Source organism: Lagenorhynchus albirostris, chromosome X (genome assembly GCF_949774975.1).
Source record: "Lagenorhynchus albirostris chromosome X, mLagAlb1.1, whole genome shotgun sequence".
NCBI classification, from domain to species: domain Eukaryota; kingdom Metazoa; phylum Chordata; class Mammalia; order Artiodactyla; family Delphinidae; genus Lagenorhynchus; species Lagenorhynchus albirostris.
The window spans coordinates 70,469,996-70,497,810 of NC_083116.1; the positions used below are offsets into that span (position 1 = coordinate 70,469,996).

Below are 27,815 nucleotides of genomic sequence, written 5' to 3' on the forward strand. Positions count from 1 at the left end.
AATCAGCTATATGTATACATATATCCCCTCCCTCTTGGACCTCCCTACACTGCCCCCATCCCACCCATCTAGGTCACCACAGAGCACCGAGCTGAGATCCCTGTGCTATTCAACAGGTTCCCACTAGCTACCTATGTTACACATGGTAGTGTATACTTCTGTCAAACCTGATCTCCCAGTTCATCCCACCCTCCCCTTCACCCCCTGTGTCCACATGTCTGTTTTCTATGTCTGCATCTCTATTCCTGCCCTGCAAATATGTTCATCTGTACCATTTTTCTAGATTCCACATATATGCGTTAATATGCGATATTCCTCTCTTTCTGACTTCATTCTGTATGACAGACTCTAAGTCCATCCATCCACATCTCTACAAATGACCCAATTTCCTTCCTTTTTATGGCTGAGTAATATTCCATTATATATATGTACCACATCTTCTTTATCCATTCATCAGTTGATGGACATTTAGGTTGCTTCCATGTCCTGGCTATTGTAAATAGTGCTGCAATGAACATTGGGGTACATGTGACCTTTTTTTTTAAATTTATTTTTGGCTGCATTGGGTCTTTGTTGCTGCGCATGGGCTTTCTCTAGTTGTGGCGTGCAGGCTTCTCATTGCGTGGCTTCTCTTGTTGCGGAGCACAGGCTCTAGGTGTGCGGGCTTCAGTAGTTGTGGCTTGCGGGCTCTAGAGCGCAGGCTCGGTAGTTGTGGCACACGGGCTTAGTTGCTCCGTGGCATGTGGGATCTTCCCAGACCAGGGCTCAAACCCATGTCCCCTGCATTGGCAGGCGGATTCTTAACCACTGTACCACCAGGGAAGTCCACATGTGACGTTTTGAATTATGGTTTTCTCAGGGTATATGCCCAATAGTGGGATTGCTGGGTCATATGGTAATTCTATTTTTAGTTTATTAAGGAACCTCCATACTGTTCTCCATAGTGGCTGTATCAATTTACATTTCCACCAGCAGTGCGAGAGGGTTCCCTTTTCTCCACACCCTCTCCAGCATTTATTGTTTGTAGATTTTTTAAATTGTGTCACTTCCTCTTCAAAGCTTTTTGTTCAAACACACTGCCTGTAGAATCAGGTCCAAATGCCTGGGCTACCCTTGCAAGCCCTCCCCAATGTGGTCCTGAGCTATTTTCTCAATAGGGGAAAACACGCTAGCTCCCGATTCCCAGGTTTCTATTCCCCGCAACTTCTTTGTTGGAGTCAGACCCACATAGTCACCTGCCACCCGGAGTCTCCTCTTGGACATCTCCTCAGCATGTCCCAAGTAGAATGCATCCTTTTCCTCTCCCTCCTGCCCCCACAGTGCTTCTATTCCTATAGTCAATGATTTTCTTTTTGGCCCTCAAATTTACCCCGTTCTTGTCTCTCTTCATATTATTTGGACACTTTTTTCTTCCAGGAACATTTTTTTTTCATTCCATTCTCCTGCACTCCCCTCCCCTATCTGTTTTTTTCTGGCGGACTCTCACCCATCCTTCCAGTCTCAGCTGAGATGTTACTTCCTCTGGGAAACCTCTGGGAAGAGTAGGGGCCCACGGCCCACCATTTCCCTGTTCTTCTCATCATGGAATTTACCACACTGTATTATAATTGTCTATTTAATTGTCTGTCTTTTCCAGGAGACTGTGAGATCCTAAAGGCTAATCTTGCTCACTGCTGTATCCCCAGTATCTAGCCCAGTAACTGGCACATTGTGGGTGCTGAATGAATGAATGAATGAGAGGTATATCCTGCAGTTCCCCTACAAATCCTTCCCTCCATCTGTCTTGTATCCTTACTGCACACCTTGTACTTTTTCATTTTCAAAAAACAAAAGCCACTGTTTTTGCTTGTGCTTAAGGGGACAAGGTCAGAAAATGTCACCTTCTCAAATTGGAACTAATACAATCAACAATAAATAGATGAGATCAGCCATCTGCAAAATAATCCACTTTAAGGGTTGGTTTGTAAATGTGGTACCAATGAGACAAGGGTGCTTCTCAGGTCTCTATGGTGACCAGCATGTTGCCACAGGCTGGGAATCTGCCAAATATAAAGAAAGCAATAATGTCAATCAATTGTAACCTGATTGCTGGAGATAATGCTGTATAAGCAGGAGGGCCCTTGTCTACATGAGGTCTTGAAAAGAGTTGAGCCAAAGAGTGACCCATTTTCTGTGTTTGATTGTCATCAAGTGCTACATGCAGTCCTTTGCAGTTTACAAAGCACCTCTGTGTGTTACCTCAGTGAATCTCCATGATGACCCTGCCAAGTGGGCCTTATTCATCATTTTACAGATGACAAAAATAAAGTTCAGGGAGGTGAGTCAGCTTGCCCTAAATCACTCCCTACCACTAACGTCCACACCTTTACTAAGCCCTCAGGGAGTGAGAGGTTTATGAACCCAAGGACAGAAATACCTCTAGGGCAGAGACAGAAAGTTCTTGCCTGACCAGGTGGTCAACCCACCCACTTGGGTTCAGTCTGATTCTGTGCTCAGTTAACAGCTGTTGGCTTTGAAGAGGTTTGGCTCAGGGCCTTGGGAGGTGGGTAGGAGTGGTGTGGGGGAGGATTGCTGCCAGGCCAGTCTTTTGTTCACTCAGCAAACATTTACTGGACAACTACTATGAACACAACAGTGCTAAGAGATTGGAATATAGTGGTGAATGAGACCACAGAACTCCTCCCCAAACTGACGGCCTAATTCCAGGAGCCTGACAAGTAAATGTTTATAAATATGGTGTGATGGACGCTTTGAGAAGGGAAACACAGGGTGCTCTGGGGACCCATAGAAAAGCCATCTACAGTGGTCTGGGGGAGGGTCTAGGAAGGCTTCCCAGGGGAATCGATGCCTGAGCTGACAACGGAAGGGACTTAGCAATAGAAAAAGGGGCTCGAGGAACCAGAGGATGGGAAGAAAAGAACTTTCCAGGGTTAGATAAGCAACAGGGACCTACTGTATACCACAGGGAACTAAACTCGATATTACGTAATAACGTATAATGGAAAAGATTCTGAAAAAGAATATATATATATATATTTATATATATAACTGAATCGCTGTGCTGTACACCTGAAACTTATACAATATTGTAAATCAACTATACTTCAATATAATTTTTTTTAAAAGAATAACTTTCCAGGGAGAGAGTGAAAAAGCTGGGAGGCAGGGTGTGGTGAGAGTTTGTGGCAATGAAAAGAAGGGAAAAGATGTGGTGGGGGAGGATTGTGAGAGGTGAGCCTGGAGAGAGAATCATAAAATCCAAAATCATATAATAATAACCTCATAATAATAATGTATAATACAATATAAGAAGATCCACGATGTTATTAATTGTAATTATTAATCATTAGTTGATTCAATCAATAATAGTTTATATGACTGATACTGCTAAGTTTATAATCATAAGATCTCACTTGCAGTGAATGATTAAAGCACATCTTCTCAGGGCACGGAGCTCAGTGCGTTCCACACACTACCTTCTGTCAGTCTCACAACAAGCCTACCAGGTAGGTGCTGCTATTGTCCTACTTTACAAATGAGAAAACTGCAGGTCAGAGAGTTTAAGAAGTGTACTGAAAGTCACATTCGCTATTAGGTGGCTGGTCTGACATCAGGATCGAGGTTTAATGTCGACTCCAGAAGGCATAAATTATGAATTTGGGATTAACATATACACACTACTATATATAAAATAGAAAAACAACAAGGATCTACTGTATAGCACAGAGAACTATACCCGATATTTTATAATATAACCTATAAGGGAAAAGAATCTGAAAAAGAATATATAATTATATGTGTGTATATATATATATATATGCATATATATATATACAAATATATATATCACTGTACTGTCTACCTGAAACTAACACAACATTGTAAATCAACTGTACGTCAATTAAAAACATGTATATAGGGGCTTCCCTGGTGGCGCAGTGGTTAAGAATCCGCCTGCCAATGCAGGGGACATGGGTTCGAGCCCTGGGCCGGGAGGATCCCACATGCCGCGGAGCAACTAAGCCCGTGTGCCACAACTACTGAGCCTGCGCTCTAGAGCCTGCGTGCCACAACTACTGAAGCCTGTGCGCCTAGAGCACGTGCTCCGCAACAAGAGAAGCCACCGCCATGAGAAGCCCGCACACCACAATGAAGAGTAGCCCCCACTCTCTGCAACCAGAGAAAGCCAGTGCGCAGTAATGAAGACCCAATGCAGCCAAAAATAAATAAATAAATTTATAAAAAAGAAAAAAAAGAAAACATGTATGTAGACTCCAGAACCTATCCTGGAAAATGGCTTACCTAATAGCACAGTGCCTCATCACACGTGTATAGGAATTTGGACTTAATCTTTTAATTAATTTATTTATTTATTTATTATTTTAGGCGGCATCAGGTCTTCATTGCTGTGCGCGGGCTTTCTCTAGTTGCAGCGAGCGGGGACTCGCTGAGGTGCAGTGGCTTCTCATTGTGGTGGCTTCTTTTGTTGCAGAGTATGGGTTCTAGGTGCGTGGGTTTCAGTAATTGTGACACGTGGGCTTAGAAGTTGTGGCTTGCAGGCTCTGTACTTGTGGCACACGGGCTTAGTTGCTCCGTGGCATGTGGGATCTTCCCGGACCAGGGCTCAAATCTGTGTCCCCTGCATTGGCAGGCGATTCTTAACCACTGCGCCACCACAGGGAAGTCCTGGACTTAATCTTAAGAGAAAGTCATAGAAGAGTTTTGGGCAGAGAAGAGACACCCAGATTTTGTTTTCAAAATCTCACCCTGGCTTCGGGGTGGAAGATGGACTGGAAGGGAGGTAATAGAGGCAGAGAGGGCAGGGGAAGGCTTTGCCTTCTACTTCCTCTCTCAAATGGTGGTGGCTTGGACTGGGGAAGTGGTGGTGGGGATGGAGAGAAGGCAGTGGATTCATGAGATATGTAGGAGGTAACATTGACAGGCCCTGGTGCCTGATGGGATGTGGGGAGTGAGGGCAAGAAAACTTTGCGGATGCCTCCTGGGGCTCTGGCTTAAGCAAATGGATAAATGGAGGAGCCATTCCTCAAGAAGAGGAGCACGAGAGGAGGAAGAGGTTTCAGGGAAGAAGACACCCATGCAGTTCACACTGCAGGGAGAGCACCAAGTGGTCCAAGAGGCAGCTGGAGAGATGGTTCTACAGCCCAGAGAAGAGGTGTGGATCAGGCATCAGGAAAAAGAAGGCATCAGCCATGGAGGGATGAGGTCTTCCAGGTGCACACAGTGAGCAAGGCAAGGGCAGATGTACCCCACCCGTTTGTAGGAGAACCAAGGGTAAAGGGCCTGCAGGGAACAGCGAAGAGTTGGCTTGCTCCTCTGGGAGGAGACAGCGGGCAGACCTGAGGTAGATTAGAGACTTCAACTTCTTAAACTGAAAGGACCTTTGGAAGGTATTTAGTTCAAACCTCTCTCTCAATTATAGATGCCTCCACAAAGAGGGACACTGGGCAGCCCCATTGCCAATTTGAGCACTCATGTATTTTGTAGCAAGGATGAGGGCTAGGGGGGGCTGGGTCTTCAGCCATGGGGAGGGCTACTGAGAGCCAATCCCACTCCCTCAACCCATCCCAGTCCCCCTTGGGATACAAGGCTCTCACCTGTGTGACAAGGGTTTGATCCAACTGTTTGAAGAGACAGTATAGCATAGTGGTTTAGCATACGGCCTTTTTAAAAAAAAATTGCTCAGTCTCTCTCTTTTTTGTTTTTTAAATTAATTAATTAATTAATTTTTGGCTGCGTTGGGTCTTCGTTGCTGCGTGCAGTCTTTTTCTAGTTGTGGTGAGCGGGGGCTACTCTTCGTTGCGGTGTGCAGGCTTCTCGTTGCGGTGACTTCTCTTGTTGCGGAGCACGGGCTCTAGGTGTGCAGGCTTCAGTAGTTGTGGCACGTGGGCTCAGTAGTTGTGGCTTGCAGGCTCTAGAGCACAGGCTCAGTAGTTGTGGCACACGGGCTTAGTTGCTCCACGGCATGTGGGATCTTCCTGGACCAGAGCTTGAACCCGTGTCACCTGCACTGGCAGGCGGATTCTTAACCACTGTGCCACCAGGGAAGTCCCAGTCTCTCTTTTTAAAAATTTATTTTTCTTATTTTTTAAATCTTTAATTCAAGTATAGTTGATTTACAGCGTTGTGTTAGTTTCTGGTGTACAGCAAAGTGATTCAGTTATACATATATACATATTTTTTCATATTCTTTTCCATTATGGTTTATTACAGGATACTGAATATAATTCCCTGTGCTATACAGTAGGACCTTGTTGTTAAGCATATGGCCTTTACAGCAAGACTGCCTGCGTTCAAAACCTCCACCAACATTCACTAGTTGTGTGACGTTGGGCAAGTCAGTTTACCTTCTAACGCGATTCTCAGCTTTCCCATCTGTAAAAGGGGATAATAATTGTACCAACCTCATAGCGTTTGTTGTGAGGATAAAATGAACTAGAACAGGGACTTCCCTGGTGGCACAGTGGTTAAGAATCTGCCTGCCAATGCAGGGGACATGGGTTCAAGCCCTGGCCCAGGAAGATCCCACATGCCGTGGAACAACTAAGCCCATGAGCCACAACTACTGAGCCTGTGCACCACAACTACTGAAGCCCATGTGCCTAGAGCCTGTGCTCCACAACAAGAGAAGCCACCGCAATGAGAAGCCTGCTCACCACAACGAAGAGTAGCGCCCACTCACCACAGCTAGAGAAAGCCCATGCGCAGTAACGAAGACCCAACACAGCCATAAATAAATAAATAAATTTATTTATTTTTTAAAAACTGAACTAGAACATTCCCTGGCAGGTAGTAAACTCTATTGAATGTTAGCTGATCCTGGCCAACAAGGATGTATCTGACCCATTACAGTTTCCAAATCCAAATTCTCCAGGGCCCAATTGCTCAATAAAAATGCTTAGGGCAGGACTTCCCTGGTGGTGCAGTGGTTAAGAATCTGCCTGCCAGTGCAAGGGACATGGGTTCGAACCCTGGTCCAGGAAGATCCCACATGCCGCAGAGCAACTAAGCCCGTGTGCCACAACTACTGAGCCTGCGCTCTAGAGCCTGCAAGCCACAACTACTGAAGCCCATGTGCCTAGATCCCGTGCTCTGCAACAAGAGAAGCCACCGCAATGAGAAGCCCGCGCACCGCAATGAAGAGGGTAGCCCCCCGCTCCTCGCAACTAGAGAAAGCCCGCACACAGCAACGAAGACCCAACGCAGCCAAAAATAAATTAATTTTTTAAAATGTTTAAAAAAATGCTTAGGGCATTCGTATAGCAGGAACAACAACAAAAGTGTTTGAGGAAACAATATGATAGCTGATATTTCAAGAGACTCCATCAAAGGAGTCATCACAGGAAAAATCCGAACTTGGTTGGACTTTCCCTTTTTACATTCTGTAATAAGTTCTACTCTGAATCACCTACTGATAGCAGTAGTATTGAGTGTAGATTTGGTGGGGGGGTGGTTTACAGGTAGAATCTACATCTTTTCAGTAGTTAGAGCCTCTGGATCATAGTCTCATATAATCCCATTTGAGCCTCTCCTCAAGCCTGCGAGGGAGGTGTCATTTATATCTTTCCTTGTAGAGCTAGAAAATAAGGCTCAGAGAGGTCAAGAACCTTGGCCCAAGTTCACACAATGAATAGGGATAGGGCTGGATGGAAACCCAGGCAGTCTGTTGCCTGAGCCTCCCATGAAGTGGAGGGTTGGTGTTTGTGGTTCTGGAGGGGGGTTCCTTGGCATGGGCCTATTGGTCCCATGTAAGGGGAATTCATGTTTTCATGCAAGGAGTAAGGGAGTAAGGAGGCCCTGGTGGTAGGCCCAAGGCCAGGGTGATTCAGGCAGAAGGCAAAGATGGCTCTTTAGGAAAGCCCCCTCCTTGGGGGCCATATGTTCACAATCAGTATGTGTACCACTGGGGTGGGAGGGGCGGGCTGTCCTGGTCAGTGGCCAAGCCAGATGTTTGTCATGTGACTCCCCACAGCGCAGAGCTCGCTACCCCTCACCATGTGGGAATTTGTGTGCCATAGCTCCAACCAGCTTCATCCCTTAATTCAGAAGGTTTCAAAGATCCTCTGGGCCAAGGCTGGCCCAAGGCAGAGCCAGGGAGGAAGAAGGTTGGCCTCCCATCCTCTCACAACTCCCTGTTGGGGCCCATTTCCTCGCACATGACTTTCTCTTCCTCACACTTTCTTTTTTTTTTTTTAACATCTTTATTGGGGTATAATTGCTTTACAATGGTGTGTTAGTTTCTGCTTTATAACAAAGTGAATCAGTTATACATATACATATGTTCCCATATCTCTTCCCTCTTGCATCTCCCTCCCTCCCACCCCTCCAGGTGGTCACAAAGCACTGAGCTGATCTCCCTGTGCTATGCGGCTGCTTCCCACTAGCTATCTACCTTACGTTTGGTAGTGTATATATGTCCATGCCTCTCTCTCGCTTTGTCACAGCTCACCCTTCCCCCTCCCCATATCCTCAAGTCCGTTCTCCAGTAGGTCTGTGTCTTTATTCCTGTCTTACCCCTAGGTTCTTCATGACATTTTTTTTCTTAAATTCCGTATATATGTGTTAGCATACGGTATTTGTCTTTCTCTTCCTGACTTACTTCACTCTGTATGACAGACTCTAGGTCTATCCACCTCATTACAAATAGCTCAATTTCATTTCTTTGTATGGCTGAGTAATATTCCATTGTATATATGTGCCACATCTTCTTTATCCCTTCATCCGATGATGGGCACTTAGGTTGTTTCCATCTCTGGGCTATTGTAAATAGAGCTGCAATGAACATTCCTCACACTCTTTCTATGCCCAGATGCTCCCTGTCCTCCTGCAGCTTTCCCCACCATAGGACGTCTACTAAGGCCTGCCTGGCCATTGGCTCCATTTCACCCTGCCTGTTGTGAAGGATGAATCCCTTTGCCCCTCTTTTCCTCCTAACAAAGCCCCACTCATCCTTACAGTCCCATCCAATGTTGGTTGGCCCTCCTATGAAGCTTCTTCAGCTTCCCCAGAAAGGGAAGGGCAGAGGGGCAAGTGCTCAGGGAGCACATACTCTGTGCCAGCTGTAGCCCTGGGGGTTTTACATACCTCACCTCATTCAATCTTCACAGCAGCCCCATGAGGTTCTACAGGTAAAGGAACCCGGGTTTGGTGATGGAAAGCAACCTGCCCAAGGTCCCACAGCCGAGAAGGGCAGGGATCTAGCGCAATTTAACTCCCAAGTCCCTATGAACTTGAACTCTCTCCGGATTATACCGCACTGCCTGTCCCAGGACATGTTCCTCCTTGATCACCTTCAACTCCTTTCTTTTTATCCTACCGCATGTCCAATCCATCAGCAAATCCCATTGGCTCTACCTTCAAAGTATATCCAGAATCTACCACTTCACCATCTCCACAGGCACCACCCTGGTCTAAGCTCCCATCATCTTTCACCTGGATTACTACAGTGGTACCCTAAGTGCTCCTTTGCCCCCCCCACAGTGCTCCTAACTGCTTCACCCTTGCCCCTCACCACCCTCCACCTCAAAACACACACGGTCTATTTATCACACAGAAGCTAGAGGGAGCCCATTAAAACACAAGTCAAATCATGTGTCTTCAACTCAAAATCCTGCCCTGGCTCTTGTTTCACTTACAGTGTCCGTCCTTATGTTGGCCTACATGGCCTGTGTGCTCTGTTTCTGCCTCTCTCCTAACCCTCTCTCCCTTGTACACTCTGCTCTGCCTATTCTGAACTCACTCCTGCTCCTCCGGATACACCAGACATGCTCTTGTTTCAGGGCCTTTGTATATACTGTTTCTTCTGCCTGGAACATTCTTGGAAATCTGCACAGCTTGCTGCCTCACTTCTTTCAAGTCTTCATTCAAATGATACCTTCTCAGTGAGACTTTCGCCATCACCCTGTTTAAAATTTTCCACCCCGGCCCTACCAATGCTTCCTGGCTTCCTGTTCCTACTTGCCTGTTTCATTTTTCTCCCTTGTTTGCACTTATCGCCAACTGTGATGGCTCATTTTATGTGTCAACTTGACTGGACCATGGGGTGCCCAGATATTTGGCTAAACATTATCTCTGGGTGTGTCTGTGAGGGTGTTTCTGTATGAGATTAACATTTGAAACCGGTAGACCTGAGAAAAGCAGATTGCCCTCTCCAATGTGAATGGGCCTCACCCAATCCATTGAAAGCCTGAATATGATAAAAGGTTGAGGAAGAAAGAAATCCTTTCTCTCTGCGTGAGGGATATCAGTTCCCTCCTGCCTTTGGACTTGGACTGGAACTTATACTATCAGTTCTCCTGGCTCAGGCCTTTGGACTTGGACTGGAACTATCTATACCATTGGCTATCCTGGGGCTCCAGCTTGCCCACTGCACGTCTTGGACTTCTCAAGCCTCCAAAATTGCGTGAGCCAATTCCTTATAGTAAATCTCTTTGTGTATATATACACATCCTATTGGTTCTGTTTCTCTGGAGAACCCAGACAAATACACCAACCAACAGTATACTTTCATTATTTGAGAAAAAAATTGTTGGTCTCCCTCCACGCCAACGTAAACTTCATGAAGGCAGGGATTTATGTCCGTTTTGTTCACTGCTGTATCCTCAGCACAATGCCTGCGTACTTAATAAATATATGTTGAATGAATAATGGCCCTTATAATTGTACCTTGTTTGTGTGTCTTGTGTATGTGCCTGGGTGTGTGTGTGTGTGTGTCTCCCAGGAGTCTGTGACGTACTCCACCACAGAATGGCCTTTGCAGCCCTAATGCCAGGCAAAGTGTCCACCACCAAAAGTGCCCAGTACATATTGAATGAAATGCCTTGATATGATCCATCCAGAATGTTGAGCTTCCAGAACTAAACAGGTGCGGACAAAGAATGTTGCCTGCCATTCCAGTAAACATCAAATGTTGCCGCCATCAAGCGGTCAGCCACTGCAGCCTCCCCCCACATGCATCCCTTCAAGGTGCACCCTGAGGGGAATTCAAATGGAGAAAAACAGAAAACATTCCTTTGCTTTGGATACTGACTGGCCTTAGTTAAGATGTCATATCTAAGGAAGAATTTCCATGACCCCAGACTCTTGCATCTACTCATACGTAGAAAAAGCACTAAAATAATTGAGATAGCTGATCCTTATGACTAGCAGTAACTTTTCCCAAGATGTATGCTTGACATTATGTATTTCCCAGGTAAAAAAAAAGAAAATCCTGTGTATCCTGGCTCCTCCCCTACCTCTTTAGGAGTGGCTCCTGAGAGCTGTGTGAGAGGCTGACTCCCGGGCTACAGTCCTCAGTAAGGTCCCCCTCCCCCCCCACCCCACGCCCCCAAACTTAACTTGAAACTGTTAGGTTGCGTGTTTTTCTTCAATGGGCACAGGACTGAGCCCTCCTCAGTACCCTCCTCAGTACCGAGTGCAGGAAGACTCCCTCTCTGTTTCCCCCACCCCGCCCCAAACCCCAACCTCGGCTCGGCCACCTCCGCCCGGCCTCCCTCCCTCCCTCCCTTGCCTCTTCCCTCCCTTCCCCCAGCCAAGCCCTCCGCGCCCGCCCGGGTACAGGCGATTATCTGGGGGTGGTAATTATTGCGAGTAAATTGGAAGTTGTTTTGCCCAGGGCTGTGTCTCACGCAGGTCGATTTGTATGCTTCTTGGGCACTTGTGACAATCCAGAAATGCCATAGCAACGGCCCCGGCGCCACCGGGCTCCGGGCGGCCGGCAGGGCCCGGGGTACAGCCGCACTCCCAAGCTGGCCTCCCGGAGCCTCGGTTTCCCCGTTGCTACCACCGGATGTTATACTAACCCGCACGCGGGCTGTCGTGGGGCAGAAACAAGATAATGGCTGGAACAGTTTGTACAACTGTAAATCGAGGGCCGGTTATGAGAACAATGATTATTCTTCTCTGTGGGATTGTCTCCTTTCCCATTTATTTCTCCCCGCCTTTCTGCGGCTCCCCCTGCCGCCTCGCCCCCGCCCGGAGCCAGCGCCTGCCAGATTCCCCCGCCGCCGCAGGAGCGAGAGCCCTGCTGGCCCGCCTTTGTTCAGTGCAAAAATCACGGCCCCTGAACACCTTTTGGCGATGAGGCCCACAGAGACACTGCCAGCTCATCCCGCGGGGGCCAAGCCACTGATTAAATTGTATTCACTCTGCCTTTCGGTCATTCAGATGGGCTGGGACGAGGCCAGCTGGAATTAGTGACAAATTTGAAGCAGAGAATATTGACAAAGAAAGGACGTTTTACTGCCTGCAATGACACGCGATAATTCAAAAGAGGCTCCCTGAGTGTTTCCAAGGAGAGATTTAGTTAGGGAATAGATAAGACTTTTGCTAATTATTTGGATAGACGCAGACCTTAAAGTCCTTAAAATCAGTTTTGTTCCTTCCAGGGAGATGGAAAACAACCCTTCCTTCTCCAATCGCCTCCTCTGTATCTAAATCTGAGATCCTGACAAAGAGAAGGCTTTGAAAACAAGAAAGCACTGTTGAACTATTCATTCATTCCAAACATTTTTAAAGCACCTACTATGTGCCAGAACTATTTTGGGTATTGGACATCCAGATATGGAGCTAATGTTCTAGAGGAGGAACAGACAGTATGGAAGTAAGCAGAAAGGAGATAAGTTTAAATAGTAGTAAGGGCTCTAAAGGATATCAACAGGAAGGTCTTGAGGGAGAGGTGGCTGAGATTGAAATGATAAGGAGCCAGCCATACTAAGATTTTAGGGGAAGGTGTTCCTGGCAGAGGGAATAGCAAATGTAAAGACCCTCTGTGGAAATGGGCTTGGTAGTTCCCAGAAAGCCAATGTGGTTGAGGTGAAATGAACAAACAAGATGAGATTCGGACAGGCCAGGTCACTAGGGATTTGCAGGCCACAGTAAGAAGTTTGGATGGTATTTTCAGTGCATTGTGAACTCACTGAAAGGTCTTAAGTGAAGGCGTGATGTGATCTGGTTTATATTTTTAAAAAAGATTATTGGCTGCTGTTTGAAGAACGGATTAGATTTTCCTAATAAGAAAAATGGACTGGGAGACAGGAATAGGAGTACAGGGGCTGGTTAGGAAGCCATTGGTAAATGCCAGGTGGCTTAGGCTTGAGTGCTTGCAGTTGGGTGGGGAGAGGTGGAGAGCTTCAGGACGTATTCTGAAGACAGAGCCCACTGGGCTTGGTGATGGATTAGGTGAGGGACAGAGAAGAGACAACGCTTCTAGTTTCTGGGTTTGGGACTTGAGCAAGTGAGTGGATGGTGGTGTCATACATAGAGATGGGGAAGACTGGAGCAGATGAGGTTTGAGGGTTGGGAATCAATACTTCTCTTTTGGATGTTTTCAGTGTGACATTTCAGGGACGCCTTGGTATAGGACTCTGGGGCTCAAGTGAGAGGTTTGGATCTAAGAAAGACATGTGGGAGTCCTTAATATTTAGCTAAGAGTTCTGGGAATTCTTGGTGACTTGTTCAAAGCTAACAATAGACTAGAACAGAAATGGGAGATGGGGGTGGGGATAAATGCCTCCCTCCCTGCCTCCAAAACATACCCTTGCCCTCCACTTGAATGCCCTTGACGTGTCTCAGTGAAGACTTACTCTCAGGGGAGATGCAAAATAAAACTATCAGATATGCCTTTTTAATAGTCAGGAAGGTGAAGATCAGAAGGTTGGAAAACACTGTTAGCAAAGATGTGGGGAAACAGCACCCTCATATGTTGTTCATGCGAATGTAAGTTTGCCCATCCCTTATGTAGGGCAATTTAGCAGGTTCTATCAAAATGAGAAAGACACATACACTCTGACCCAACAATTCCACTTTTAGGAAATTATCCTACAGATATACTCACACATATTCACAGAAATGCATGTACCAGGATATTTATTGCCGCAATGTTTGTGATAGCAAAAGATTGGAAAAAATATCCATCAACGAGACTGGTCAAATAAGTTAAAATGCACTCTTACAATGGCATATACGCAGCCATTAAAACAAAGGAAGCTCTTGAGGTTTTTATTTACTATTTTTTAATTGCGATGAAATTCACATAACATTAACTTCACTCATTTTGAAGTGTAAAATTCAGTGTCTTTATGGTTTTTTTTTTAACATCTTTATCGGAGTATAATTGCTTTACAATGTTGTGTTAGTTTCTGCTGTATAACAAAGTGAATCAGCTATAAGTATACATATATCCCCATGTCCCCTCCCTCTTGTGTCTCCCTCCCACCCTCCCTATCCCACCCCTCTAGGTGGTCACAAAGCACCAAGCTGATCTCCCTGTGCGATGCAGCTGCTTTCCACTAGCTAGCTATTTTACATTTGGTAGTGTATATATGTCCATGCCACTCTCTCACTTTGTCCCAGCTTCCCCTTCCCCCTCCCTGTGTCCTCAAGTCCATTCTCTATGTCTGTGTCTTCATTCCTGTCCTGCCCCTTGGTTCATCAGAACCTTTTTTTTTTTTTTAGATTCCATATATATGTGTTAGCATACGGTATTTGTTTTTCTCTTTCTGACTTACTTCACTCCATATGACAGACTCTAGGTCCATCCACCTCATTACAAATAACTCAATTTCGTTTCTTTTTATGGCTAATATTCCATTGTATATATGTGCCACATCTTCTTTATCTATTCATCTGTCGATGGACACTTAGGTTGCTTCCATACCCTGGCTATTGTAAATAGTGCTGCAGTGAACATTGTGATACATGCCTCTTTTTGAATTATGGTTTTCTCAGGGTGTCTTTATGTTTTTATGTGAAACACTGTCCAAGATATATTGGTAAGTGCCTACCTCACTTACCTTCAGTTCCCACCTCTGCTGGTGATAGTGGGAGGGACTTTTTCCAATGGGTATCTTTGAAAAGCCTCCATGACCCAGGATGCTGAGAGGGTTTGTTGCTAGGGAAAGGTGGCAGTAATATATTAATCAGTGGTTCTCAGACTGCTGCACATTAGTGTCACCTGGGGAGATTTTTAAAATGCCCTTGCCCAGGCCCCACCTCTAGAGATTTTTTTTTTTCTTGGTACGCGGGCCTCTCACTGTTGTGGCCTCTCCCGTTGTGGAGCACAGGCTCTGGACATGCAGGCTCAGCGGCCATAGCTCACGGGCCCAGCCGCTCTGCGGCATGTGGGATCTTCCCAGACTGGGGCACGAACCCGTTTCCCCTGCATCAGCAGGCGGACTCTCAACCACTGCGCCACCAGGGAAGCCCAAGATTTTTGATTTAATTAGTCAGGGGTGGGACCTGGGCATGATTTTTTTAAATTGAGGTGTAATTAACACATGGTAAACTGCATAGGTCTTTTTTTTAAATTTATTTTAATTTATTTATTTTTGGCTGTGTTGGGTCTTCTTTCCTACGTGCGGGCTTTCTCTAGTTGCGGCGAGCGGGGTCTACTCTTCGTTGCGGTGCGCCAGCTTCTCATTGGGGTGGCTTCTCTTGATGTGGAGCACGGGCTCTAGGCGCAAGGGTTTCAGTAGTTGCAGCATGCAGCCTCAGTAGTTGTGGCACACGGGCTCTAGGGCACGTGGGCTTCAGTAGTTGTGACGTGTGGGCTCAGTAGTTGTGGCTCGCAGGTTCTAGAGTGCAGGCTCAGTAGTTGTGGCGCATGGGCTTAGTTGCTCTGTGGCATGTGGGATCTTCCCGGATCAGAGATCGAACCCATGTCCCCTGCATTGGCAGGCGGATTCTTAACCATTGCACCACCAGGGAAGTCCCCAATCATTTTATTGTTGATTTGTAGGAACTCTGTATATATTCTGGATACTAGTCCTTTGTCAGATACATGTATTGCAAATAATATCACTGTTTAAAAGATCCCCAGTGATTCTAACATGAATCTAGGGTTGAGAACTCCTGGTACTCTAAAGATCAGCCCCAGAGGCTCCCTACTTTTATGGGTCTACAAATCTGCCCCCTGGCAACTATGCCTGAGGACTGGTTCTTCAATCTATGTGAACGTCCAGGTCTGTGAAGATTTTAGGAGTGAGGGGTGCCTTGTCAGTCTTCCTCCTGTGGATCTGTCTGGCTTCTTGGACAGGTCTATTCATCTGAATTGTTTTCTTATCCTCTGATATGAGACCTTGGGTAAGTGTTTTCTTGTCTCCACCCTAAAATTTTCCTCATGTGAAACTTGACCTTATTGCTTGACCCCTTCTTATCACCTTGAGATGGTGTGTGTCAAAGGGACAAAGATAAGTTTTCTCCTGAATGGAGCAAGCTATATCCCAGGCACAGAAGGAGTGTGAATTTATGTATCTCCTCTCAGCCATCATCCTCAGTCTGCCTACCTGCTCACTGATAGGGAGACTTACTTTCTAGTAGCCTTGGCAACCATTCACCAAGGGGCTGAGAGTTGATAGCCTGGTCCTGGTCTCTTTGAATCTGCTGTGTACTTGCTTCATGACCTTACATAATGCAATTAACCTCCCTGAGTTTTTATATCTGTGGCTGGTCAAGGAGAACTGTCATTTCTTGCTTGTTGTAGGGGAAATGGCTGGCATAAAGTAGGTGCTCACAAAGCCATTAGTTCCCTCAGAAGGGGAGCTGGGAAAGCTTGGCTCTAGGAGCAGTGCAGCTGGACTGTGAGAGGAGCTCTCTACTTGGGGATTTGCCATGCCCTCAACATGCCCTGGTGTCATGTATCTGCCCCTTCCCTCTACACCTTCAGAGGCCTAGACTGGCCAATGTCCCTCCTGCTGTGTTGTCCTCAGCCCTGCCCTTCTTGGCTAATTTGAACAAAGCATCCCACGAGGGCCCCTAGGCTCTTTAAGCTCAGAGCAGATGGCTGGGAAGCCAGTTCTTTGGGACATACAGTTCCTGACTCAGATCTGGGCAGGGGGCCAAGGCCTTCGAAGGGCTGGAGAAAAACGTAACCCTCATCGCCCACACGAGAGCTTGTAGTTTTTACTGTCTGTCTCTTTTAGTGCCAAAGAGGCAAGAAAAAGGATCACAGAGGTTAAGATTAGGTCCCCCCCCAACCCTGCCTGACACCTCCAGGAATCTCTTCTTGCGCTTCCAGGGTGGAGCCTTGATTCCATCTTTTGGGAGAGGCGCCCATCCATGTAGGGAGGGTTTCTCTGCTGCTTCAGGGCGGGGTGAGGAAGCTGAAAAGGAACTCACAGGGAGCTCCCAGAAATGCCCTTGACCTGGGGAACAAGTGGGTACAGGACATCCAGAGAATCTACCAACCTGGTTAGAGCCCATCCATCTCACAGCCAAGCATGCATGACTTTGTCCCTGCCCAAGATTTGGGAAAGGAATAGAAAAGGAAAATCTTGTTCCTGGGTGTAACTCAGATTCCTTTACGCTATTTCCAGGCCCCTCTTGAAGCAGGTTCAAGAGGGAAACAGGGCAATGCTGGCAAGAGGAGTGGTTGGGATGGGTATGCTTGGACCTCCCCTCTTCCCTGGTTCCTGGTCCCTATTATTGTTTTGGATATATCAATCCCACCCACAGCCTCATTTGAGCTCACTAACATGGTACCCATTGCTCTCCTTTAGGATTGGTGAATTGACAATTCATCCATCCATCCCTCTAACAAATATTTACTTATCAGCTACTACGTGTAGGTACTTGCTAAGCTCTGTGAAGGTGTAACTGTGCAAAAGACAGATCTGTCCTTCACACAGCTCATGTGAACATGGGGAGCCAGAGAGGTAATCAGGCAGCCACATTCCAAGGACTAAATCTAAAGATAAAGGCAAGGTGTGTCACATTGCATCACAGAGGACCACTGTTGAGAAGGTCTCTGGAAGGAGGGAGACCTGAGAGCCAAGGAGTGGATTAGGGGATAGTGAGACAAAAAGGAAAGCCCAGACAGAGGAAACAGCACGTGAGAGGGCCTAGAGGCAAGATTTGAGTAAGTGGAGGTGGTTCAGTTTGAGACGATCATGGTGTGTGTGTGTGTGTGTGTGTGTGTGTGTGTGTGTGTGTGTGTGTGTGTGTGTGTGTGTAGGGGCTGTGAAGAAGTGAGACATAAGGCGGGAGAAGCAGTCAGGCGCCAGATCAGGGAGGCTTTGTAAGCCATGGTGAGAAGGCAGGATTTGATTTTGAGGGCAAAGAAGTGGCTTTGAAGGGTTTAGACTGGCCCATGACATGATCAGATTGGTGTTTTTGCAAGGTCACTCTGGTTTCTGGGTGCAGAGACAATGAGCAACAGGCACAAATATAAAAGCTGGAAGAAAGTCAGGAGGCTATTGCAGTGAGCCAGGTTAGAGATAATGGTGGCATAGACCAGAATGGTGGCAGTGGAGATTGGCAGTGGCAGTTGGATTTGAGATATATTTTGGAGGTAGAGGCAACAGGACTTATTGGTAGATTGGAAAGAGGCCTCCCAGTTTCTGACTTGAACAATTGGGGGATTGGTAGTGCTGTTCATGGAGACAGGGAATATTGAGGGAATAGGTGTAGGGGAAGGTAGGAAATGAAGTCAGTGTCATTTTGAGTTCGAGCTTCCAGGAAGACATGTCCTGTAGCCATCTGGCCATATAGGTCTGAAACTCAGGAGAGAGGATGAGGTTACAGACAGAATTGTGATGTGTTGGGAGTGGATGAGGTAGCCCAAAGAGAGTGGAGGATGCAGCACTGTCCTTCCTGTCAAAGGATTCCCTCCCCTTTGGTGCCTGCTTCAGCCCAAACCCTAGGTGACAGTTTAGAAAGCACTCATCAGACTTTGCAATATAGTGCAAAGACCCTGTGGATAATCCTAACTCCTGGCTCCCTCTTTCCTCTCAGTTCCTGTCATTTCCACAGCATCTCAGGCTGACTTGACTAGTTTCCAATAAGAATTTATCCAGCCCCGGGGCTTCCTTGGTGGCACAGTGGTTAAGAATCCACCTGCCAATGCAGGAGGCATGGGTTCAAGCCCTGGTCTGGGAAGATCCCACATGCCGCGGAGCAACTAAGCCTGTGTGCCACAACTACTGAGCCCGTGTGCCACAACTACTGAAGCCTGCGCGCCTAGAGCCTGTGCTCCACAGCAAGAGAAGCCACTGCAGTGAGAAGCCCGCGCACCGCAGTGAAGAGTAGACCCCGCTTGCCACAGCTAGAGAATGCCCGCGTGCAGCAACGAAGACCCAGTGCAGCCAAAAATGCAATATATAAAGTTAATTTAAAAAAAGAAAATAATTTATCCAGCCCTGGGGCCAGGCCAGCTGCCGTTCTTAGGAAATTTGGTTTCCGTCTCCCCCTGCTGGCGGAGCTGGAGATGACTCACCTCCTCCAAGCACCTTCCCTCCTGCTTCCCCTGGAACAGACGCCTCTCACCCACAAAAGAGGGAATTAAGACCTCAGTCTCAGTCCCCTTCTCCACCCGCCAACAAAACCTCCACCCACTTTAGAACCCTAGCTAGAAATAGGGGAGGAAAGCCTAATTAGGTATCTGGGAATCACAAATTAAATTCTTTCTGTTTCCAAATCACTTTCCTATTTTTTATGCCCCCAACCCACTCTTGATCTCCTTGCCCATGAAGACTTCATTTGGTTATTTTTACCTATCTCTAAAAATACCCTCTCCCATTCTCAGTCCCCAAGAGCAGCATTTTGCTGACACCAAGTTGGCTTCCCTCCTCCTCATATGCAGGGAAGCCGAGGTCTGTGCTGGAAAGAGCACTTGGCTGGGAGTCAAGGAACTTAGCTTTGAATCCCATTTCTGCCACTGATTCAGGGTGTAACCTCAGACAAGCCACTCCCTTCTTTCCCAGTGGCAGTTCCCTCACCTGTGACATTGCACTGACTCCAGAAAACTGTTCCAACTTTAGCGTTCTAGACTTTGCTCCAATCACCCTATCCTTTTCAATTCTTCCCACGCATCAAGCTTTCTCCTGTCACAGGGTTTTTAGTAATGCTCTTCCCTCTTCCTGAAATGCTCTTGCCTTCCCTTTTTATTATTATTTTTGTTTAATTAACTCCTCTTTATCCTTCAGCTCTCAGCTCAAATACTACTTTCTCAGAGAACCCTTTCCCAGCCCTTCCAGACTGGGTCAGGTACCTCATCAGATGCTCTCAGAACTCCCTGGAGTTTTCCTGCCTACAAACCTCATCATGGTTTGTAATTTTCCATATACTTGCGTGATCATTGTTTCAAGTGTACCCACCCCCCAGCCCCCAATCAAAATTTAAACTCCTTGATAGCAAGAATCTGTCTGTTTTGCTCACCACTGTTCCCCAGCACCCATATCCTTGCCTGGCCATCTTGTAAAGGCGTAACACATATTTATTAAATAAATGAATAATAGAAGAATGAATCCTTCTTTTCACCTATCAGCTGCTTTCTATATCTAACTAGCATTGTATTTAAGAGCAGAGTCAAAAGACAGGCTGCTTGTGTTTGGAACTCAGCTTTACCACTCACAAGCTGTGTAAACTTGTGTAACTTATTCAGTCTTTCTTGTGCCTCAGTTTCCTTATCTATAAAGGGATTTTAATAATGGTATACACTACCTAACAAGGTTGTTGTGAGGATTAAAAGAGTTAATATATGTAAAGCGCATACAACAAGGCCTGGCACTCAAGTGCTCTATTAGTAATAGCTATTGTTCTTTTTTATTTTTTTAAATTTATTTATTTAATTAATTTATTTTTTGGCTGCGTTGGGTCTTAGTTGCTGTGTGCAGGCTTTCTCTAGTTGCGGCGAGTGGGGGCTAATCTTCGTTGCAGTGCGTGGGCTTCTCATTGCGGTGGCTTCATGTTGCGGAGCACAGGCTTCAGTAGTTGTGGCACGTGGGTCCAGTAGTTGTGGTGCACGGGCTTAGTTGCTCTGCAGCATGTGGGATCTTCCCAGACAAGGGCTCAAATCCGTGTCCCCTGCATTGGCAGGCAGATTCTTAACCACTGTGCCACCAAGGAAGTCCCAGTAGTAGCTATTGTTCGCATTCTGCCTCATCCATCTCTCCATTTACCTATTCTGAACTCTCCCACAAGGCCTCATTATCTTATTTCCGGTCTGTGAGTGTGGGTGACTCAGTGTAATCTGCAGATTAGAAAGCAAAGGTTTTTTTAAAATTTTTATTATGGAAATTTTCAAACACGCAGAGAAGTAGAGAGAAGAGGATAATGAACCTCTGTAACAAGCTTCAACAATTATCAACATTTTGCCAATCCATGTTTATCTGTCTCTCATTTTTCTCTCTACTGGAGTATTTTAATGTAAATCCCAGGTGTCATATCATTTTATCTGAGAATACTCCATTATGTATTTCTAGCAGATAAGGGCTTTAAAACATGCAACAATACCACCATCACACTTTAAAAATTAACAATAATTAGGGAAGGTTTAAAAAACTCCATTGCCTTGAGAGAAGCAGTGAGAATTCAAGCCCTTGCTTTGGGGGTAGATGTGAAATGAGGAACAGCCAAGAGAGTTAATAAAAGTAAAGTGCTTTGAACAGGGCCTGACACATAAATGGAATATAGTAGTAACTCATTTTTTTTTAATTAATGCTTATGGAGTACTTATTTGTTTGAAAAGGAATACAAAAGAAAGAAGAGAAATAAGCATATATTTTTCATTCCCTGGTCTCTAAAGCAATTCAGTACACTTAATTTATTTAATCACTTCCCTGATGAATCATAGGAGGATGGCGGTCTGAACACACTATACTGATTTGTAACTGCAGTAACTGGGGCTATTGGCTACACAAGCATATCTCTGAAAAAGATAGCTCCAGGAGATTTGAGATGGGACCCTTGGCACTGGATTTGTTTTTTTTTTTTTAATTTTATTTAATTTATTTTCTTATACAGCAGGTTCTTATTAGTTATCTATTTTATACATATTACTGTATATATATGTCAATCCCAATCTCCCAATTCATCCCACCACCAGCCCCCCTGCCACTTTCCCCACTTGGTGTCCATATGTTTGTTCTCTACATCTGTGTCTCTATTTCTGCCCAGCAAACCGGTTCATCTGTACCATATTTCTAGGTTCCACATATATGCGTTAATATATGATATTTGTTTTTCTCTTTCTGACTTACTTAACTCTGTATGACAGTCTCTAGATCCATCCACGTACTACAAATGATCCAATTTCGTTCCTTTTTATGGCTGAGTAATATTCCATTGTATATATGTACCACATCTTTTTTTTTAAAGAATTAATTTTATTTATTTATTTATTATTTTTGATTGCGTTGGGTCTTGGTCGCTGCACATGGGCTTTCTGTAGTTGTGGCGAGCAGGGGCTACTCTTCGTTGCGGTGTGAGGGCTTCTCATTGCAGTGGCTTCTCTTGTTGCGGAGCACAGGCTTTAGGCACACGGGCTTCAGTAGTTGTGGCACACAGGCTCAGCAGTTGTGGCTCACGGGCTCTAGAGCGCTAGCTCAGTAGTTGTGGCACACGGGCTTAGTTGCTCCATGGCATGTGGAATCTTCGCAGACCAAGGTTCGAACCCATGTCCCCTTCATTGGCAGGCCGATTCTTAACCACTGTGCCACCAGGGAAGTCCCTACCACATCTTCTTTATCCATTCGTCTGTCGATGGGCATTTAGGTTGCTTCCATGACCTGGCTATTGTAAATAGTGCTGCAGTGAACATTGGGGTGCATGTGTCCTTTTTTTTTTTTTTTGCAGTACGCGGGCCCCTCACAGCTGTGGCCTCTCCCATTGTGGAACACAGCCTCTGGACGCGCAGGCTCAGCTGCCATGGCTCACGGGCCCAGCCGCTCCACGGCATGTGGGATCTTCCCGGACCGGGGCACGAACCCATGTCCCCTGCATCGGCAGGCAGACTCTCAACCACTGTGCCACCAGGGAAGCCCCGCATGTGTCTTTTTGAGTTATGGTTTTCTCTGGGTATATATGCCCAGTAGTGGGACTGCTGGGTCGTATGGTAGTTCTATTTTTAGTTTTTTAAGGAACCTCCATACTGTTCTCCATAGTGGCTGTATCAATTTACATTCCCACGAACAGTGCAAGAGGGTTCCCTTTTCTCTACATCCTCTCCAGCATTTGTTGTTTGTAGATTTTCTGATGATGCTCATTCTAACTGGTGTCAGGTGATACCTCATTGTAGTTTTGATTTGCATTTCTCTAAGAATTAGTGATGTTGAGCAGCTTTTCATGTGCATCTTGGCCATCTGTATGTCTTCTTTGGAGAAATGTCTATTTAGGTCTTCTGCCCATTTTTTTTTTTTTTTGCGGTACACGGACCTCTCACTGCTGTTGCCTCTCCCGTTGTGGAGCACAGGCTCCGGACGCACAGGCTCAGTGGCCATGGCTCACAGGCCTAGCCGCTCCGCAGCATGCGGGATCTTCCTGGACTGGGGCACGAACCCATGTCCCCTGAATCGGCAGGCGGACTCTCAACCACTGCGCCACCAGGGAAGTCCCCATTCTGCCCATTTTTTGATTGGGTTGTTTGTTTTTTTTTAATATTGAGCTGCATGAGCTGTTTATATATTTTGGAGATTAATCCTTTGTCCATTGATTCATTTGCAAAAATTTTCTTCCATTCTGAGGGTTGTCTTTTCATCTTTTTTGTAGTTTCCTTTGCTTTGCAAAAGCTTTTAAGTTTCATTAGGTCTCATTTGTTTATTTTTGTTTTTATTTCCATTACTCTAGGAGGTGGATCAAAAAAGATTTTGCTGTGATTTATGTCAAAGAGTGTTCTTCCTATGTTTTCCTCTAAGAGTTTTATAGTGTCTGGTCTTACATTTATGTCTCTAATCCATTTTGAGTTTATTTTTGTGTATGGTGTTAGGGAGTGTTCTAATTTCATTCTTTTACATGTACCTGTCCAGTGTTCCCAGCACCATTTATTGAAGAGACTGTTTTTTCTCCACTGGTTTGTCATAGATTAGTTGACCATGTGTGCGTGGGTTTATCTCTGGGCTTTCTATCCTGTTCCATTGATCTATATCTCTGCTTTTGTGCCAGTACCATATTGTCTTTTTTTTCTTTAATTAATTAATTAATTTTATTTATTTATTTTTGGCTGTGTTGGGTCTTCTTCGTTGCTGCACGTGGGCTTTCTCTAGTTGCGGCGAATGGGGGCTACTCTTCATTGTGGTGTGCAGTCTTCTCATTGCGATGGTTTCTCTTGTTGCAGAGCATGGGCTCTAGGCACGTGGGCTTCTGTAGTTGTGGCTCACGGGCTCAGTAGTTGTGGCTCGCAGGCTCTAGAGCACAGGCTCAGTAGTTGCGGCGCACGTGTTTAGTTGCTCCACAGCATGCAGGATCTTCCCGGACCAGGGCTCAAACCCGTGTCCCCTGCATTGGCCGGCAGATTCTTAACCACTGCGCCACCAGGGAAGCCCTACCATATTGTCTTTTTTTTTTTAAATAAATTTATTTATTTATTTGTTCATTTTTGGCTGTGTTGGGTCTTCGTTTCTGTGCGAGGGGCTTTCTCTAGTTGTGGCAAGCAGGGGCCACTCTTCATCACGGTGCGCGGGCCTCTCACTATCGCGGCCTCTCTTGTTGCGGAGCACAGGCTCCAGATGCGCAGGCTCAGTAGTTGTGGCTCACGGGCCTAGTTGCTCCGCGGCATGTGGGATCCTCCCAGACCAGGACACGAACACGTGTCCCCTGCATTGGCAGGCAGATTCTCAACCACTGCGCCACCAGGGAAGCCCCCATATTATATTGATTACTGTAGCTTTGTAGTATAGTCTGAAGTCAGGGAGTCTGATTCCTCCAGCTCCGTTTTGTTCCCTCAAGGCTGCTTTGGCTATTCGGGGTCTTTTGTGTCTCCATATAAATTTTAAGATTTTTTTTGTTCTAGTTCTGTAAAAAATGCCACTGGTAATTTGATAGGGATTGCATTGAATATGTAGATTGCTTTGGGTAGTATAGTCTTTTTCACAGTATTGATTCTTCCAATGCAAGAACATGGTATATCTCTCCATCTGTTTGTGTTATCTTTGATTTCTTTCATCAGTGTCTTATAGTTTTCTGAGTACAGGTCTTTTACCTCCTTAGGTAGGTTTATTCCTAGGTATTTTATCCTTTTTGTTGCAATCGTGAATGGGATTGTTTCCTTAATTTCTCTTTCTGATCTTTCGTTGTTAGTGTATAGGAATGCCAGAGATTTCTGTGCATTAATTTTGTATCCTGAAACTTTACCAAATTCATTGTTTAGCTCTAGTAGTTTTCTGGTGGCATCTTTAGGATTCTCTATGTATAGTGTCATGTCATCTGCAAACAGTGACAGTTTTACTTCTTCTTTTCCAATTTGTATTCCTTTTATTTTTTTCTTCTCTGATTGCCATGGCTAGGACTTCCAAAACTATGTTGAATAATAGTGGCGAGAGTGGACATCCTTGTCTTGTTCCTGATCTTAGAGGAATTGCTTTCAGTTTTTCACCATAGAGAATGATGTTTGCTGTGGGTTTGTCGTATATGGCCTTTATTATGTTGAGGTAGGATCCCTCTATGCCCACTTTCCGGAGAGTTTTTATCATAAATAGGTGTTGAATTTTATCAAAAGCTTTTTCTGCATCTATTGAGATGATCATATGGTTTTTATTCTTCAGTATGAATGGTAACTCTTATTTTGATCTTCTTTTCATTCTCTCCGTTTATCCACTCTAAATCCTCCCCAATCTCTCTGAATGTGTGTGACCATTTACAGAGGAGGACTAGGAGTCATGGGTGGCAAGTTTCCTAGGTCATTGGCACCCTGTGGTGGGAGCTGGCACTCCAGAAGGCACTGAGAAGGGCCCAAAGGAAGCAGCTACTGCAGGACTGAGGGGGAGGGAAGGAGAGCTGGAGGACTTTGTGTTTAAAGAGGGGGAGTCCTGTGGCTGTGTGAAAATGGCACTGAGAAAAATCCAGTAGCCTAAGGGCAGGTAAGCAGGAGGGCTGGTCCTTTTATCTAATGATCAGGGTGTTTGAAGATCACTGTCCCAGGGAAACAGACAGGGAGCAGCATGGCTCCTGAGGGCCTTCCTTTTAGCTTTTCTCCAAAGCCAACATAGGGGCAGTTGCCTAAGGCAGCAATCAGGGTTCTGCTTTGCTTCATCCTGGGTTCTCAACAATTCCAAGGGTATGAGTGATGATGGCAGACACTGAGCCAAAGCACAACTAGAGATGGCCTTCCTCAGACTCAAGATAAAGATTTTTGTGCTCGTATCTCTCTCTTCAATGGAATTCTCTCCACCAGCCCTTCTTCTCACCACCCTCATCCTTTGGGTACCCAGGGCACCTATACACTTGACTCCCCACCCCCCATCCCCAATTCAAACTTGCCTCCAGGAGAAGAAGTGATTCAAACACTTCAGCAGGGTAAACAAGCTCCTTCACAAACTGGCTTCCAACTAACCCTGAAACCTCATTTCCCACCACTCCCCTCTTCTTTGCAGCAATAGGCAGTGTGACACTGTGAATGAGCACAGATTTGTGTTCACATAGACTAGGTATGGAATTCTGGCCCTACCATTTCCCAGCTTTGGAACCTTAGGCCAAGTCAATTTATTTCTCTGAGCCTCAATTTTCACATCTGAAAGATGGGGATAGTAGTGGTATACTAAAAGCCCTCTTAACAGAGGGCCTAAAGTCACATGAACATATGACTTAAAGTCATATAAACCAGGAAAGTAGACCACCTTCTTTAAGTTCCCTTTTTAACTCTGGTTGCTGGTAGCTTGTTAGCTCCGTATTCCTTACCAGGACCTCCTGTTTTAAGATAACTCACGCAAGTGGTTACTATGGTGCCTGGCCAGGGCGGGTGGTTTCAGTCGGTGTTTCCCTTAACACTAACGTTCTATGAAATTTACAAAAAGCTTAAAATCTTCTGGATATGTGATAGGCGTATGACTGGGTCAATAGGTGAGTTTTCAAATACTGAATGTTAATTAGTGCCTCGAGGAATCTTAATGTCCATGTTCTTGCCAGCATGTGAAAAAGGACAATTTTTGTTGGCTCACAAACCTATTTAGCATTGCCCAAGGAAGCCACTTAAACTCAGTCACCACGTTACCTGAAGCCCTGAGCTCTGCCTTTGAAAATATGACTGCATCTCAGTTGGAGCTTCTGAAGAAATGGTGGTGACCATACACAACAGCACTACTTATTTCTCAAATGAGACTTTTGGCTTGGTTCTTGAAGACTCTTCTTTACTGTGAGTTTAAGTCACGAGGACTATGCCTCCTAGTGTGTATGAATTCAAAACACGCTCGGTACCAGACGTTGGCGATCAGGGAAGGGAGGATATTTGGGGATCTAGGCTGTGGAGGAGGTTTCTAAGGGCCACTAAAACGACCGAGATCATATCAGGCGGCCTACTCCGCTCACAAGGATATCACACGCACACAAGAATTCGCCGCAGCGTGGTTTGGACTAGATTGAAAATGCAAGAGACGACAAGAGGACACAACCCAGCCCCCGCCACGGGCTCAGCTACCTCCTCTACACCCCGCCAAGCGCGCGTAGGCGCATGCGCGCGACCTTCGTGGGCGGGGCTCAGGCGGCGGCGCCGGAGCTCGTGCAGTGGATTGGCCGGCCGCTACACTGTCCGTTGGCCCTGCCCCGCCTCCACGCGCAAGGCTCATGCGCAGGGCGGGAACGAGGGAAGTTCAATCCGCGGTCGAGATACACGGAGCCCGATCTGAGGGTCATGGAGGCGTCCCGAGGGTTTGCGGAAGCTGGGGCCTTAAGCCCAGAGCAGGCTGCCCGTTACCTGAGGTACATTTGGGTCGCTGGGCGGGTCTAGTTCACAGGCCCTGGCCGGGAGTGGGTGTGGGTGTGGGGTCCCTTGGACCCTCCCAGGGGCCCAAACTGTCGAGGTGGAGCCTTATGAGACGCGCGGCCGTGTTCTCGGAGGAGGCGTGGTTTCTAAAGCCTGGGGAGCCCCCGATGCC

The 27,815-nt window shown here is 46.1% G+C and overlaps 2 protein-coding genes across 2 annotated transcripts in view; one reads left to right on the forward strand and one right to left on the reverse strand.

Annotated features, from left to right (window-relative positions):
* Window positions 1–1,949: 1,949 nt before the first annotated feature.
* Window positions 1,950–27,815, reverse strand: part of PIN4 (peptidylprolyl cis/trans isomerase, NIMA-interacting 4) — an 87,073-nt gene continuing 61,207 nt past the window's right edge. Inside the window, exon 4 of the mRNA XM_060137623.1 lies at window positions 1,950–2,039. Coding sequence (XP_059993606.1) covers window positions 1,950–2,039 — 90 coding nt within the window. The remainder of the gene's footprint in view (window positions 2,040–27,815) is intronic.
* Window positions 27,572–27,815, forward strand: part of ERCC6L (ERCC excision repair 6 like, spindle assembly checkpoint helicase) — a 50,552-nt gene continuing 50,308 nt past the window's right edge. The window contains exon 1 of the mRNA XM_060137781.1: window positions 27,572–27,639. Coding sequence (XP_059993764.1) covers window positions 27,572–27,639 — 68 coding nt within the window. The remainder of the gene's footprint in view (window positions 27,640–27,815) is intronic.